Source organism: Pinus tabuliformis, chromosome 1_2, assembly GCF_031772625.1.
Source record: "Pinus tabuliformis cultivar Carrire ecotype Pingquan chromosome 1_2, CPIR1, whole genome shotgun sequence".
NCBI classification, from domain to species: Eukaryota; Viridiplantae; Streptophyta; class Pinopsida; order Pinales; family Pinaceae; genus Pinus; species Pinus tabuliformis.
The window spans coordinates 804,222,860-804,240,228 of NC_142298.1; the positions used below are offsets into that span (position 1 = coordinate 804,222,860).

At 35.9% G+C, this 17,369-nt stretch overlaps 1 protein-coding gene and 2 long non-coding RNA genes across 3 annotated transcripts; all 3 read left to right on the forward strand.

Moving 5' to 3' along the window:
• On the forward strand, positions 1–4,699 carry LOC149208340 (uncharacterized). The gene is made up of 7 exons (XM_089398305.1): positions 1–138; positions 243–311; positions 1,724–1,992; positions 2,707–3,007; positions 3,107–3,192; positions 3,358–3,449; positions 3,597–4,699. The coding sequence occupies exons 1-7, from the start codon at positions 1–3 to the stop codon at positions 3,863–3,865; spliced, it is 1,224 nt and encodes a 407-aa protein (XP_089254431.1). The 3' UTR covers positions 3,866–4,699.
• A 7,022-nt stretch (positions 4,700–11,721) lies between these two features.
• Positions 11,722–13,611, forward strand: LOC149208341 (uncharacterized). The gene is made up of 3 exons (XR_016252091.1): positions 11,722–12,027; positions 12,323–12,581; positions 13,541–13,611. It is a non-coding gene; the product is annotated as an uncharacterized LOC149208341 (long non-coding RNA).
• Positions 13,612–13,774: 163 nt separating this feature from the next.
• Positions 13,775–17,069, forward strand: LOC149208342 (uncharacterized). Its single transcript, XR_016252092.1, has 2 exons — positions 13,775–14,080; positions 16,935–17,069. It is a non-coding gene; the product is annotated as an uncharacterized LOC149208342 (long non-coding RNA).
• The last annotated feature ends 300 nt before the right edge of the window (positions 17,070–17,369 follow it).

Consider the following 17,369-nt stretch of genomic DNA (forward strand, 5'->3'; position numbering starts at 1 on the left):
ATGTGTCCCGTTTCTGCTGTGCAATCTGTTGTGCACTACCTAGCCCTCCGTTATTCAGTATACACTGTTTACACCTCCGTTTTACTGTTCAAAAATTGTTCGCTCAGGGACTCAAAGTTTTTTTTGTTCAAATTTCAGGTTAGTGCTCTAAAAAATGGGTTTTCTAATCCCATTCTCTCTCATTTTGCTTCCAACGTTTTAATCTTAGTCTAGTGTTTTCTTATGGGTTTTTTTTATGGCAGGTACAGCTCTGTTTTCCTGTTCAGAAATTGTTCGCTCAGGTGCTCAGAATTCTTCTGTTCAAATTTCAGGTTAGTGCTCTCAAAAATGGGTTTTCTGATCCCATTCTCTCTCATTTTCCTGGTTTTTTCCTAGTTCCTGGTTGTATTAAGTATTTGCTTGGCATCTGCACTCTGAATATTAACGGTATTGAAATTTTCATTAAAACCTCTGAACCTTCGACTGTCGATGGCGACATATCTCTGTGTATAATGTGAACATCGGAATCCTCGTGTAAATATGCAAGTCCTCGTGTGTTAACCTAACATACTCATACTGGTGAAATCGTTACCAAGGATATCCAAGGAAATAGTGTGACAAAGAGTACCCTGTTCCAGATTGTAGAGGAAATCTGCACAAAGGGGGTCAGAATCCAAACTTTAAATTCATTACCATGGTAGCCATAAGGAGAGATAGCTAGATGGATTCCAACATGAAGAAATTAAATGAAATTACATAGCCTCGAAGGAAGATTTACCATTGTTGAAGTGGGATAAGTATGTGTTGAAAGAGAAGACCACAGAGGTTCAGAGAAGAGACCTCCAAACGCCAAGGCCTTCCGTAGGCCGCTCTTCCCCATCCGAAATCCACATCCCCGAAGCCGATTTTGGTAACGTCCGAAATCAGAAAGGCTCCCGCCACTGTGAAGTGAGGGCGCCCTTCCAATTCCATCAAATCTATCACCGATCACATATACTGGTCATTCATAGCCGTTTTCCCTTCGTTTATCGATTTCAGAGTGAAAGACAACGATTTTTTGACCAGCTCTCCCGCTGTTGTCTTTGCGCATGCAAAGCTGATCCCATTCCCATAGAAGCCTTTAGGGAGCAGCGGGTGGAATTTCGTTCGAGTGTCCAAGGGAAATATTAAACAAACTTCTGTTCCGAAGGCAGTTGGAGAGCCCTGGTTCTCAAACGCCACAAACACGCTGATAAAACTTCGAATGTCGGGTGCTTCATGCCATGGCTTACTTCTTGGCTCTTCAGCGACTCCATACGCAGTGAACTCACTCGGAGTTGACACATAACGGACCAAGGAAGCAAAGTGGTGAAGGGTTAGGGTTTGAATGTCTAGGGATAACCATTCGATTACCTCGAGTAATCTGGATCATTCACTAAAACCCAAGAATGATGCCCACCTTACTCCATGTGACCAACATGTGGTAGAGGGTGTGTGGCAGAAGGGGAGTCGCCATGCAACAACCCAGGTGTACGCCCTTTCCATTATATGTCGGGTGCATGAATGGATGGTGTTTAACAAGTGGAAATGTGATTTAAATACAATAAACTGAGTTAAATACACAGTTAACGACAAATGTCCAAGGTACTTAGGGAAAACTATCGTATTAATTTGTTTTAATAGTGCTTCCCTGTTTTACAAGCGTCATTGTAATTCTGCGGCAGAAATGACACTTAATTCCGGTATATCGAAAATTCTTCCTCAGGTGAAAGTCTCTGATCTTGAATTTGATCCTTGCGGTTACTCCATGAATTCTATTGAAGGACCTGCTTTATCTACAATTCATGTAACTCCGGAAGATGGTTTCAGTTATGCAAGTTTTGAAGCCATGGGTTATGATCCTAAGGATTATGATCTGCAAGCATTGGTGGAGAGGGTGTTAAGTTGTTTCAAGCGTATGGTATTCTCTATTGCAGTTCATGTCAATGCTGGCACTTGTCAATCTTCATGGACCAAACCAATTTGTCTGCAGGGGTATACTTGTGAATTGATAGCTCAACAGGAGCTTACAAAGAAGGGTAGTGTTATATATTGCACTTACAGAATTTGAATTTCTGCTTATGAAATGCTTACCGCTTTTGGGGGTTGTCCGTCTTTGGAAGGATTCATATTAGGTGGATGTGAACTCTTTGAGAATCAGAGGTCTAATTGGAGATGGATATCTTGCTTCACTTTTGTTGGGTCACAGTTTCCAAGATTCTCGTTTAGGTGCATGTTAGTTCAGCCAAGTTTGGATGTTTTCCAATAAGAACTGGAAATCTGGGGATGTTTTCATAGCATGGAAGCCCACAAGATGTCAAAGGGAGGTTCCTTAATATTTTGTAAATCTAACCACAGCTGAATGCTTTTGTATAATAATAATATGGTAAATAAGGCATAATATACACCGTAGCTCCTATTGTTTTAACTTTAACAATTTAGCTCCTGTTGTTTAACAATTTTTTTTTGGAGAAATCTATCTTTACAAACGATTCTGCTCTAATGCTGCTCCAGACCATGAAAATACTGCATGCTTCAGCGGCTCTCTATATTAGTTGTGTCATGTCTGAGACAAGATTTTGGCTGTCACAATTCAGTGTTAATGCACGTCTTTCAATGGAGCAATATCATTTAAAACTTGATAACGTTTGGACACGTGATTCACGCTGGCTCAGTTGAGTCCTGAACATGCTCTGTTTTTTTTTGCAGGCGCCCTGGTGAGGAGAGTGATGCAAGTGATGATTATAGAGATACAGGTAGTGAAGGTAGTAGTAGTAGTGATGAAGCAGAGCGAGACTCAAAATATGGTGGGGCAATGCACTGGAGAAATTCCAACGCATTTGATTGTAATTTGGATTCTAATACTAGGTTTGATAGATTAACATTAAGAAGTCACTCTAAAGCTGCACAAGAAGGCTTTTCTAGTGATGATGGTGAAGGAAGCAGTTGCCCTTCATTTCAATATTTTGAGCGAGCAACTCCATATAGTCGTGAACCTCTGGCTGACAAGGTAAGATCCGGTTATGCATTTATTTTGAGGAATGTTTTATTTCATGGTGTAGTTTCAATTGCGAGGTTAAAATTAATATCTGTTAACTGGATGTTGCAGATTGGAGATCTTGCCAAGGACTTTCCACAGCTGAAAACCTTAAGAAGCATTGATCTGTCGCCAACCAGTTGGCTATCGGTTGCGTGGTATGCCATCAATTATACTTGTGCAATCCTTGATTAAGTTGGTGTGGAGGCCAGTTAGTTATTAAGCATTCCTGTTCTATTGGATATTGTTCAATGCGATCAGTAACGTCTAGATGAATGTTCATTATCTACCGCTATCTAATTAAAACAAGAATTTCCTTATAGGTACCCGATATACAGGATACCAACAGGTCCAACCTTGCGAGACTTGGTTGCCTGCTTCCTAACTTTTCATTCCCTTTCAACTCCACTAAAAGGTTTGATTCATCTGTTTTCTATTTTCGTTCCCTCCATCTTGTTGCTAGTTTTTTCACGTAGTTTTCATATCAGTAAAGCATGTTGATGCTTTTTTTGAATTCTGATTTTCTCACTCCGCATTTGATCTCTAATTGATGTTTTGGCAGATGGTGGCAGTATTCATGTAAGTACTGGAGGGAAAAGTGTTCCTGTCACTCCGATAAGCAATTCTGGGGGTTCTCCAAAGATAGCTTTACCAGTATTTGGTCCCCCTTCTTACAAGTTGAAGGGGACAGTGTGGAGTACTAATGGCAACTGTGAACGACAACAGGCTAACTCTTTGTTTCAGTCAGCTGATCAATGGTTGAGATTACATCAGGTGAAACATCTAGATTATGATTTTTTCCTTTCACATGGTTCTTCATATGGAGGATGAACTAGACACATCCATAACAATGGGGTTTTTGTTGAAACGAAAGAATCAGTTGGGTTATGAATGGCTTTTTTTTATTATAGCCATTAGTAAGGCCAAATACCAGGAGTCAGTGGAGTGTGTGAACAAGCAAGTTGAGGGTTGTTCACAAATCTTCGTCTATGATCTCCTCAATATAGTCAAAAGATAAAAATATAAACATTCTCAAAAAGTTCTGCAATAGAAAATGAAAAAATGAAAGTCAAAACTCGTACCAAATGGGTATATTTAAGAGAGAATGGGTTTTTGGGTAAACCGTTGGCTTGTCTGCTGTAAAAGAAAATTGATGGAAAAAAAAGTGAAAAGAAAAAAAGAATTGCCATTTGTGAAATAGGAGGAAGAGGAAATGCTGAAGGAGATGAAATGTTTTGCATTCCAAACTCTATGTCAGTACGGGAATGTCATAAACCATTGCAGGTTGAATTTTAAGTCGTGCAGTTTTTTCTCTTCCTTTGATTTCAATTCAGGTACGCTTGTTCTCTGGGACGAAAGTTCTTGGATGTGGTTGCAGACGACTATCATCCAATGTAGACTGCGTGAGTAGATATTTAATTTAAATCCAAACTTTTGACATGAAAACACTGATTTGTGATGATGGACTGACAATGGATATTGTCTAGAGTGGTTTCTGAAAAGCTGCGTGCCCAGTGGTGGCAATTGCTATTACTGTGAGAGCAGTCGTTGGTTTTTGAGTAATTGTTGAGAGCATTTGAGTATTTTCTCCAAGGGATTTTTGTTACATTAAAACAAATTGTGGCTAGTGTAGGATCAACTTTTGTCCTATCAGGTTCTCTTTGGAGTTGACGGATGAAGAAAATAAGAAAAAAATGAAATGAAAACCTTTGATTCTGAGTCAATATTAAGATATTTTGTGTTAATTTGATTCCAATGGTTGATGAATGATTTGATTTTCTTCAACGTGATTAGAAAAGTAGTTATCAATATTTTCCCAGTAGTGATCAAAGCATGACGTGAGTTATCTAATTATTTTTTCAAGATTTCCATTAGTTAATTATTGGGGATGACTAAGTTGCAGAGAGAGCTTTATGTCGATCATATGATTGTTATTGTGTTATACGTTAAGGTGGAAGAAAAAGAAAAGTAAAAGATCAAAATTATGAGAATTTAGCATGAACATTATTTTCATTTTTGTGAGTTGTATGATCAACTATGGTTAGGTGAGTGTTCTCATAGTTCACTGTAAAGATGGTTGAAGTAGTGGGCTTAGTGGCTTGCTATGTTTGTATTGCTTTGATATATATTTGAAATTATTCAGTGCTGTTCATTTTTCATACTTTGGACATATCTTGGGTGGATATATCTTTTCATTCAAGGAAATATTTAGGAAAAGTATTATGTTGCTGGAGTTGTGAATTGAGATTTTAAGAAGTTGCTTTGGGCTATTGTGGATATAATAAATTATACTGATAGTTTGGAATGTGCAGGAATTTTGCTTTAGAAACATAGAATAGATGTGGTATCTCCAACCCAGAGTGATGCCCGTGGATTCTCGATCTATAACCAATTTCATGCTTTCTCATCTCATGAATACCGTAGGCCTAGAGTAGGTGGAACTTTCTAATTGGGTCTGTAATTACATTTTAATTAAACCATGGTCACCCCTCTTGGCATGATCTGGTTCTTCTTTCACTGGATGATCACATTGTCACTATCAAAGTGGCAATGTTAAATCAAGACTTTCTGTTCTAAAGATCTCCTTCGTTGTCCATGGCTGGATGCCATGTGCATGATGGTGTCGCCCAGTGTAAAGACCCCTACAACCCTCTGGACTACGCTTCAAACAAACTTGTGACCAATCTTACAAGTTAATGATTATGAAACTTGCATTCCCCCTATTCTGGGGAGTTTTTAACAAAAAGTAAAAGATCAAAATTATGAGAATTTAGCATGAACATTATTTTCATTTTTTTGAGTTGTATGATCAACTATTGTTAGGTGAGTGTTCTCATAGTTGACTGTAAAGATGGCTGAAGTAGTGGGCCTAGTGGCTTTCCATGTTTGTATTGCTTTGATATATATTTGAAATTATTCAGTGCTGCTCATTTGTCATACTTTGGACATACCTTGGGGGATGTATCTTTTCATTGAAGGAAATGTTTAGGAAAAGTATTATGTCGCTGGAGTTGTGAATTGAGATTTTAAGAAGTTGCTTGGGGCTATTGTGAATATAATAAATTACACTGATAGTGTGGAATGTGCAGTTATTTTGCTTTAGAAACATAGAATAGAGGTAGCGGTATCTCCAACCCAGAGTGATTATGAGAATATATTGCTGATTGATTTCTTGCTGTCAAATTATGGTAGTATCTCCAACCCAGAGTTATTATGAGAATATATTCATGTTTCAATACTTTACTTTGTGCATCTTTATATATGTGCTAGAGCTGTAATGGAATGGTAGAAACGAAGAATAATAATTTGTATAATTTTGATTAAGGATTTATTTTATTTTGGGCAATTTATTGACCAGGTTTAGTTTGAATGGTTGAATTATTATAATATTTATTATTTTGAACCAAAATACAATTCTTTCAATTTAACATTTCTATCGGCCTCTCTTTGCACCTTTTGGGGCAATTGCTAGTAATAATAATCCTCATATTATTCCAAAAGTTCGTTGTTTTATAATTTGCCTCTCCATAATTAATTCATATATATAATTTAGTACTTAATAATTATAATTTTACAGTTCGTTTTTTTACTTTATTTAGATTTAAAAGTAATTAATAAAATATTGTTTATTTATGTATTAAATTATATAAAATATAATTTTTCAAGAAATATTATTTTATTTATTGAATTTAGGTTTTTGTGATCCATATTAAGTTTATAGAGAAGGTTTTCGGTTATAATTACATCAAAATTCATTCGTCGACGCGTTTCGAACCAACAAGTGTGGTTCATCAAGACCCGGAGATGTAATTATTGAATTTAGACTTCTGTGATCCATATCAAATTTATAGAAAAATTTATTAATTATATTCACATCAAAACTCATTTGTCGACATGTTTCTTTAAATCATATAAAATATAATCTTTAAATAACTTTTCTCGCAAAATATTTATATTTTATTTTGAAGAATAAAGTAACAAAGTTTTTTCAAATGAATTATGAGTTATTAATAACTGAAATAATATCCAACGAAGAAAATGTATTAAACTAAACCATATAGCATTAATAAAACCATTAATCACTAAAATATAAATAAACAATGTTCAAAGGATATTGTGAGGATTGGGAGGGTGCACATTATGGTTCAAAGTAAAAAAACAACAACAATGCCATCTATCAAACTCAAGTATGGTGTACCCGTAAACATGAGATGATCAATTCAAAAACCTGACCTGGGTAATACTAGGGGTAAGTATTAAGTAATAATTTTCAATTATATTATCATTTAAATAATGAAAAAGTACATTATAACTTAGATGTTAATTAATAGCAGAGATAATATCACATTATCTATAAATATATAAGTAAGTTTTTCTCTAAATTTTAAATTTTCAAAGAAGACAAACTCAACAATACTATTTAAAAAACATTTTATATTTATTTTTTGGGGTAAATTTTATTAATTGAAAAATCTGGGAATTATATAGCAGTTTCCAAAATTCAATCCAATCTCACTATAGCCAAATTTAGACTCTCCTTAAGGAAGTGAGAGCCAATTGAAACTTGAAAGTTACAAAAATTAGCAAGTTATATTTAATATTTGGGTATGACTGGTGAGTTACAAAAGAAACTACAGTTATTTGATCACACACCAAAACCATTGTGCATCATGCTAAGGGGCTGAAATCAGATCATGTTGTCAGAATGGGAGTTGTTGCATATATTGAAGTCTGCTTTGTTGCAGAGGGCATGAAAAGATGGTGCTCAATCCACTCCATTCTTTTGTCAAGAGCATTGAGATGCTTTTGCATGTGCTCAAGGGAATGGAGGATATCCATATGAGATTCATGGCGACCCAGGATAGTCCAACCCATTAAAAATTTCATTTGCCAATATAGTTCAATTGCCTGCATATATTGATTGTACCTCCCTCTCGTGTGGATGTTATTCGGGACCTAGTAAGCCCACTTAGCTTGGAATTTTGTGTCTGAGAGGGAGGATCAATGAGAAGAGGCTTCCTCCTCCATATTAGTGAGTACATCTTGAACATGGATAGGAGTGAGTTCTCGATAATGAGAAGCGGAGCATTGACTATGGTGCATGCAAGTTCACCCACGATACGCTCACTCACGATAAGAACTAGCCCCTCTTCGGACTTGAGCTCTCTAGTGTGGCATGAGGAAACAAATAACCAAGAAAGCGAGGGCAATGTTTTCTGCCTGGCAATTAGAGGCAAATTGGAGGGCTTAGGAAGGATGAAACCTAAACTCAATAATGCCTAGGACTCCAATGTAGAGGTTATAGGAATCAAACATAATAAAAACTAGTGCAATAACACAATTACACAGTGTCTGTAACCACACCGTCAGCCACCAAATTGTTCTAGACCACTTATTAGCCCATATCTTGAAGAGCTCCCTTGAAAAAAAAGTAATCATAGAGACACTATGATAAGAAAATAGTGAAACCAACCCCACAAACCAGTATCAAATAGAGAAACCTAAACCGATGCCAGACGTGTTAACCCACCAAGTCTCTTTGCACCACTAAGGCCTCAAATTACTAGCTATACAATGAGGAACCACTCAAGAACCAAAAAACCAACTCTGAACAGAGGAGCACATGAATATATCTCATACACCCATGAAGTCTGTAAAGGAGGGAATCTCCAAGGGCCCAACAGAGTCACGTTTGCACCAACATAAGGACCATATAATGCAGAGACACTATGATGAGAAAACTGTGAAACCAACACTGCAAATCAATATTGAAAAGAGAACCCAAAGTGGCGCCAGACATGTTCACCCACCAAGCCTCTTTACACCATCAAGGCCCCAAATTACTAGCTTTATAATAGAGGAACCACTCAGGAATCAGAAAACTAACTCTAAACATAGGAGCACATTAATTTACCTCATACCCCCACATATCCTACAAAGGAAGAAATCTCCAAGGGCCCAACAGAGACACACTTGCACCAACAAAAGGACCATATAATGCCACCTACCATCAAGGCTCCAACATACCACCTTTCAGCCAAGAAAGCCAAGTAAGGACTAGGAGAGGTGTCCTAAACAAGGAAGAGATCAAAAACACGTTGAGAAGGAAATTACACACAAAATGAGGGGGAGCTAGAAGTCTTCCTCTTTCATCGATCCTCCCAAAACCCAACCTCAGGTTGGCATACAATCCACAAGAGAATCCATATGATAATTACTTGCCATGCACGGAAAAGGAACATTGCTAGAGCTAATATCAAAATGGAAACAACACCTCTAATGACAAAATTTAAAACATGAAATGGCTAACAATGAGCAATCTACATTAGGGAGAAATGACACTATGTGATTCATTTCACTAGTTTCAATCCCACTTCTTCACCCCTGTGAGCATCACCCGATGCAATCATTGCTAAGTGGACTATCTAAAAATCATGACAAATTTGTCAGTTACGACTATCTCTCATTGAAATAGTTAGAGATAAGTTACGACTACCTCTCATGAAAATGGTTAGAAATAAATGACTTACTTAATGGAGTTAAATCCCAAAAAATGATATCTAAGATTATATTTAATTAAAAATTAATAAATGTTACTCTTAAATATTATATTATGCTAATATAATTCTCACTCTCTAATTAAAAAATAAAGCATAATTTTAATTTTATAAAAGTTAATAAAATCAAAATACTTACAATGATGTAGCACGTCAAAAGTTAAATTAGGTAACAAAAGTAAAAATACCCTTTAACGAGCTAAGTTCAAATTAAAATATTAATTCATATTTTAAGGAGTTAAGTTCAAATCATAATATTAATTTATATTTATTACTTATATTATCTTTAAAAGTACGAAATATAAAGAAATTTTTATGTTTGTTTAATAATATGGGGACTTTAGTTGCACCTATGGCGGCCATTTCCCCTTCCTCTTCCAGTGCAAAGGATGAATTTCTGTTAATGAGGGATTCATATCAGTCTTTTCGTCTCCGCATACCCAGAGGGATCCTGCATTCAGATGTCATGGTGAATTTTACGGTGTATCTTTCAGAGGCACCGCCTATCGATCCCTCTTGGTCCTCCCCTGCGCTCGACAGTCTTCAAAGCAATGAAATCCTTTTGGGGGATATGCATGGAAGAGTGCACAGGTTGCCTCGTCCGCAGGTTCCCATGGTTCATGTTGAACAGCAGCAGCAGGCCCCGCACCAGGCGAACTCAATTTGTGATGATTCAATGCAAGAGATTCAGCCATCAACTAACTGTTTCCAAATTGGGAATGCGGAACCGGTTTCTGATCTTCAAGACTGGGAGGGGCATCTTCAGGAGGACGAGGAGTCCGTTATTTGTCTCGACACGCCCAGCCCGATGCAAAGCCATCCGCCCACTACGCCCAGTCATCCTTCCTGAATTGTTCGAAGAAATTTCTCCAGGTTTCCGTTTTTTGTTTTTGCTCTTGTCCAAGTTGCTCTTGTCTTTGCTCAGTTCCAGTTCTCGGCCCTATAGTGGCAGCTTAGTAAAAGTTCGAGTCCGCAAGGTGATAGAGTCGGTTTTAGTGAACTATAATACTGTCCAAGAGGCAAATCTGGACAATTTTGTAAAGCAGTCTCAAAGGTCGGTCAGTCTGTCCCAGCTGTTTCAATTTTTGTAATGCTGTTTCAAAAAGTCTGGTAGACTATCCCAGCTGTTTCGGTTTGAGGGTGGCCTTGTCCCCCTCTATTGATGTAAATTATGTAAATACTTTTCCTGCTTTAATATAGTAGTTACTTTTACAGAGAGAAAAAAAAATAATATGGGGACTTTAACATTATTTAATCATATTTTAAAAAAATATTATAACTTTTATAAGTAATATGAATAATATTAATTAAAATTAATATTAAAAGTGTGCCTATTCTGCATTGTCTGTGCCAGCTGGGATGAAGTACGTAGGTAGCCATCTGTTTTTATATGAGACAATCCAGATTCCAAACAAAAATTTTACACCAATCCAAATGGTTTGCGGTTCTCGAACAGTTATATTGGATGAGGAACTCTCGGGGAAGGGGGGTGGCTTATACGTAGGCGCACATTAAGGACATGTAAATCAATATATCGAATGGTGTTGTAATGGAATACTATTGGTTGTGTTGCGTGACTGAAGAGTAAACCGGGTGAAAATTATATTGGCACTCTTTCAAACTTATTATAATTAATATTAATAAAAAAAAATTGGGAAGATTGAGTGGTCAATAAAATGTAATGTTATTTTTTTAAGCTTAGTTTCAAATTTTATTGGGATATTTTTGGTCCTTTATGATAAGAGTAGGTTTTTTTACCTTTTTATTTTTCTAAGTCATAAATTTTGGTATATCTAGTTTATGGGATGTTGGATATACTCTTGGTGTTTTATGATATTGGATGTACTCTTGGTGTTATAATGGTATCCACTAGATTTAATCTTAAACCTCGCCCAAGAATTAGCAATTTAACATAGCAAATAATTACGTTCTAAGGCATTCCCCTTGAGAAGAACTTCCCTCTGGCCCACCTGCGTTCCCCTTGAGAAGAACTTCCCTCTGGCCCACCTGTCACACTTTGTGTCATTGGATTATATGTTAGATGATTGTATCATGTGCAGTCGTTCGATGAGGTGAAAATAGTTGGAGCTTAAGTTTTAGGTCTTCAGGTATTCTGCAATATTGATACACATAGCTTTGCTCTCACACTTGTCATCTCGACAGTGCTAGAGACAATCTAATGTCTATCCTTTTCATTCCAAATCAGTTCCTTATATGTTCAGAGAGGCCTTCACATTTTAACTGGCATCAAGTTTCTCAAGGGGGTTGAGAAGGAGCTGAAATGGGAGGAAACAGAAGCAACAATAGAAGCCATAGCCCTAGAAGGAATCAAACCCCTCCTCACAAAAAACGTTATCAGGAGCGAAATATCTTCACACAGAGGCACTCCACTCTACCCACCAACATTCGGGTCCAAAAATTATCTCTATACGTGAGGTTTGTATCTTCGTTTTTTCTTCTTATTTTCTGGGTTTTCATATATTTGTAATGAAGTTGTCTTCAATCAGTCATTTCGGGCTATGTGTTTTAATCATCGAACAATATGTTGGGTTTCCAATTATTTATTTATTTTGTTTTAATAGAAATAATATTCTGGAATAAATTATGGTTTTCCACATATTTTTCCTTGGGGTTTCATATAAAAATCATCAGGTTTGGTAAATTTAGGGCTTACTGTAATTGTCGGCTATACATTTTAATTTATACACATTGGCAAACTAATGTGCTATAGGAGGGAAAGTTTGAAAGCAAGGCTATCTGTGTAATATGTGTTCATAGATGCCCTCACATTTTAACTGGCATCAAGCTGCTCCAAAGGGGCCAAGAAGGAGGCGAAATGCGAGGAAACGGAAGCCCTAGCAAAACTCAGAGCTCCTGAACGAACCAAACCCCTCCTCACAGAAAACGATATCAGGAGCGAGATATGTTCACATACAGGCACCCCACTCTGCCCACAACTTTCTGGTCTGAAAACTATCTCTAGACTCGAGGTTAGTACCTTCATGTTTTCTTTTTATTTTCTGAGTTTTCATATATTTGTAATGAAGTTGTCTTTAGTGGCAATTACCGAATTGTGAGCAAAATCAATGGTTTTTTTTATAGGAGGCCTATCTCAATTTACTAAATTGATTTCAAATGACTTAAACCCATAACTTAATCAAGTATCATGTGTTGTATTTTCTTGAAGTTTTCATTTTCAATTTTATCAAGCATTTCTCTGGTTCCATTTCCAAACCGACTTAATAGTTTTGTCAACACATGAATGGATTATAAGCTTAGTATAGTCTAAACTTCGAAGCATTGTAAAAAAAGCATAAGGTTTTAGCTTTTTCGTTGACCAAAGGGTTGTAAAAAACACGTTTGGTTTTAACTTTCAGATAGTTATCCTGATGCATGTGTTTGAGTGGAATTTATTTTACAACATTTACCCTGCAATGAAATCTGGCAGATGAATGAAAACTGTTTTTAGTCTACTTGGTGAGGTAAAAAATGAGTCGGTTCAATTATTAATAATGAACTATTTCATCTGCAATAAACTACGGCGGATAACTACTTTTTCCTACAGAGCCAATTATATATAGAGCCAAAATACTGATGGAAACCAACAAAATAAGGTAGAAACAACTAAACTTTCTGATATTTTATTAGATTTGAAGAACTTCGATAGTTTAATAGGAGCACGTAAAAGAGGAAGAAACCCTCCCTGGAAAGAAGAAACGATTGCACCTAATACTAATATGGTAGATAAGAAAACGTTACATAAATAGAGGCATTATATTGAAGGTTAACGACAAAGAGGATCCCATCTGGAATGTGTATCAGATTAGCAGTACTTGGGCTTGCAGAGTAGCTTTAAGACAAAGAATAAATGAAAGTAAAGATTCTCCAAGAATTTAATTTTCATTGTTCTTTTTCAATCATTGACCCACTATATTTCTCTTTTTAACAGAAGCTCACGAAACATTGAAATGGATGCGCGCATATTCCTCCTCAACCGAGATAGGGTAGTGGATTTCTTAACATCACTAGATATAAGGTATGCTCATGGCTCATTCTTATTCAACAAAATCTTAGCTCCAACTCCTGAATATTAGGAGAGTAGCACTAGGGCCTATCCTTGCTCCAAGATTATGAATTAAAAAAGATTGAAACTTGAACCATGTTGTGACTAGTGCATCCTGATGATTGTTTGGCCATGTCTGGTTCATCAGGGTGCTAATATCATTTATGCAATAACTAAAATGATTCATTTCATTTGCCTAACTGCATGGATGTACATGAGGAGAGCATCTAGGTTCATTTTATACAGCTTTCAAGAATTCAGTATAATTTCACCAACTTCGAAGGTAAATTGTGATCATATTAACATTTTCCTTATATGCAGGTTTTTGTGAACGATCAATTCCTTAACTGGGATTCAGACCATCGGCTCAAAGTGCACATCATTTCAGCACGAGCATATCATTCCCTCTTCATGCATAACATGCAGGTCAGCTACATATTTCAATAGTGTGGGTTCATTCTCTAGTATGAGTTTTTTTCATTTTCATTTTATTGGTCTATTATTTTCCACTTGGATGTTTTGATGATGGCACCATTTTTTTCTTTTTTATAAAGTGTAAAGTTCTTCAAGTTCATATATATTATAGGTGGTCTCATTCCCTTCAAAGAATGCATTACCTCAAAACGAAGTTCTTGTACAGTAACATTTTCTTTGTTTTTTGATAGGTGCACACGTCCTACTCCTAAAAAGACAGAGAACTTTGGGACTCCAGACATCACCATTTATAATGTAGGGAAATTTCCATTCAATTGATTCACTCATTATATGAATTCTACAACCACCGTTTATTTAAATCTTACCAGAAAAGAAATGGTAATTCTTAGAACCCAATGTGTTGGGGAGATGAAGATGGGCTTATTCGGTCTAATGTGTTAACTTAAGCCCAAGAAAGGAATTTTATCTCTTCATTACGGTTGCAATATGGGCAATGAAGGAGATGTGAATCTATTCTTTGGACTATCAGGTATTGCAGGTTTCAAATTATAGCAACTATTGAAAATTATTTTTATGGATTCTTTTTTTAAATTTATTTATGTTTTGTAAGAGTCAGAATGACAAATCCTGACTATGTGATGGAACTAGAAAGACCACATTATCAACAGACCCAAACCGATATTTGATTAGAGATGACGAACATTGTTGGAGTGACAATGGCATCTCAAATATTGAAGGAGGGTGCTATGCAAAGTGTATTGACCTTTCAAAGGAGAAAGAGGTTGACATCTGGAATGCAATCAAATTTGGAACCAGTGGGTACACCATTCTTTGTTTGCTAATTTAAGGCTAGTGATATTACTTGTATTTCAAGATTCAAATGCCATTTTGAGTTCATGTATAGTTGATTATATTATATGTATCTATGAAAATAAGTGTTTTGTTGGTTTTGTGGCAGTATTGGAGAATGTTGTATTTGATATGTATACAATGGAGGTGGATTACTCGGACAAATCCATCACTGGTATCATCTTTGCAACTTGAGATTCTTCATTAATGTGGTCATAAATGCAACTAAAATGACAATCAATCATTCACCATTTGACTTTCTCATCAGTTCACATGAAAAGATTATTCAACCAATAAAAACATGATTGTGATGTTCTTCCATGGGTGATATAATCTAATATAGTCTAAATATTTTTGGCGTGTGTTGTTTCTTCTTGACGTTTTCATTTTCAATTTTATCAAGGGTTTCTCTGGTTCCATTGCCAAAGTAACTTAATAGTTGTGTCAACACAGGAATGGATTATAGGCTCATACAATTTGGTCTAAACTTCTAAGAATTGTAAAAAAAAAATAAGGTTTTAGATTTTTTTGTTGTCCAAAAGGTTGTAAAAAACACCTTTGGTTTTAACTTTTAGATAGTTATCCCGACACATTTTTGTACAACTTTTTTTTTAAGATACATGAGGTTTCAACTTTGTGTTGTTAATTATCCAGATGCATTTTTGTATATCATGCAATGTTTATCTTATAGCAAAAAGGTTGAGGATTTTGTGTATTTTGAAATTAAAGAGATCGTTATATACTCCCCATAAAGGAATTTATTTCTATGGATTTTTAGGAGAACTTAAATGATAAACTAGCATATAATATTTATAACCTAGGTAAAGGGGACTCTGGAACTAGATATATGGATGACATGTTTGTTCAATCTCTAATGCAAAATGATTTATTAGAAGGAAGTGTTTGAGTGGAATTTCTCTTACAACATTTACCCTGCAATGAAATTTGGCAAGTGAATGAAAACTATTTTTAATCTACTTGGTGCAAGTAAAAAAATGAGCCAATTCAATTATTAATAATGAACTATTTCTACAATATTCAAACTAACCAAGGGTTGGAATTTCAGACCTATATATTGATGCCAACATGGTCCTCCTTCAATCAAACAAACTAGCCATACCTCACACATCTCGAGTGGCTTTTCTCTGCAACCCTCTCATAATGTTCATGATCTGCAAACATCCTCTCTTTCTGAGGGAATAATGGTTTTTTGTCAGCATCACTAGGATTGATCTCAAACAATATCAACTAGCTTTTGCTAATCTTATTATTATTTCACCATGTTTGATTGGATTCAATTCATGGACCATGTTCGCATAAGGGGTTTCATCTTCGTCTGTTTCTAAATCCTACAAAGGGAGGTGCCATTGATATTGAATTAGTTGGTGGGCGGTCCTCTCACCCAATGTGGCAGTGAAGGCATCGAATCCAAGCAAATTCTCTATCGCAAAGTGGTGCATTGAAGATCAGTTAAAACGATTGTATGTTGTTTATTGAAAATTAAAGAAATATGATCTTGCCTCTTCAACACCAGTACCATAATCTAAGGATAACTGCACAACACCCAAGGTTGGCTTCTTTCCTGGTTGATCTAGATTCCATACCATGTCTCCAAATCGTATGAGGTTTATTCACTGATTCTTTCCAAATCTCTATAGTGTCGAGATTCTCCCATTTCCTATATGATAACACAAAATCCCATCACAACCAACTTTGGATTTTGAGTGAAAGGCTTATCAACCATTTCCAAGTAAGATTCCTCTGTTTTACTTAAGGCCCGAGTTAATGCCTTAAGAAACTCACCATGATCCTACCCCTGGTCCTCAGCCTCCCAATCTTTATCAATATCCCCTTTTATAAATGTTGTCATCATGGGTCATACAAGTGGAAATGATGTCGAGGTCTGTCATTTTAGGATGGATATGTTTGCTTTATATTATCGTTCCCGTTTGTTGGGTGAAAGGTTCTTTAACATAATTTCATTGTTTAATTACAGGTTCTTCTCCACATCAGTAAACAAGAAAGCGTTGGGTTAGTTTGCACAACAATTAGATGTCAAGTACAAGCATATTTATAATTATACTTGTTCATTGTCCACTGAACTTTGAGAATGCTATTGAATGCAATTATACTTGTTACTCATACACTGGATTTTCAATTATACTTGTTACTCATACACTGGGTTTTGAGCATGGTATTCTATTCAGTACCAGGTGGATTTTCTTTTTGGACTAGAAGGGTTGTTGCTAAAATATTTGTGCTTGTTGTTTATCATGTTAGTGGTTCTATTCATTTTGATAAATGCAATGATGATTAACTATTAATGAGTTTGTTCAAAAGTGTGATGTAGATTTTTTGTGTACAATAGAAGTTTAAGTTTATCATGAATATGTGGCAATTTGAGAATAAGTTATGCTTTCTTTGTCATGGT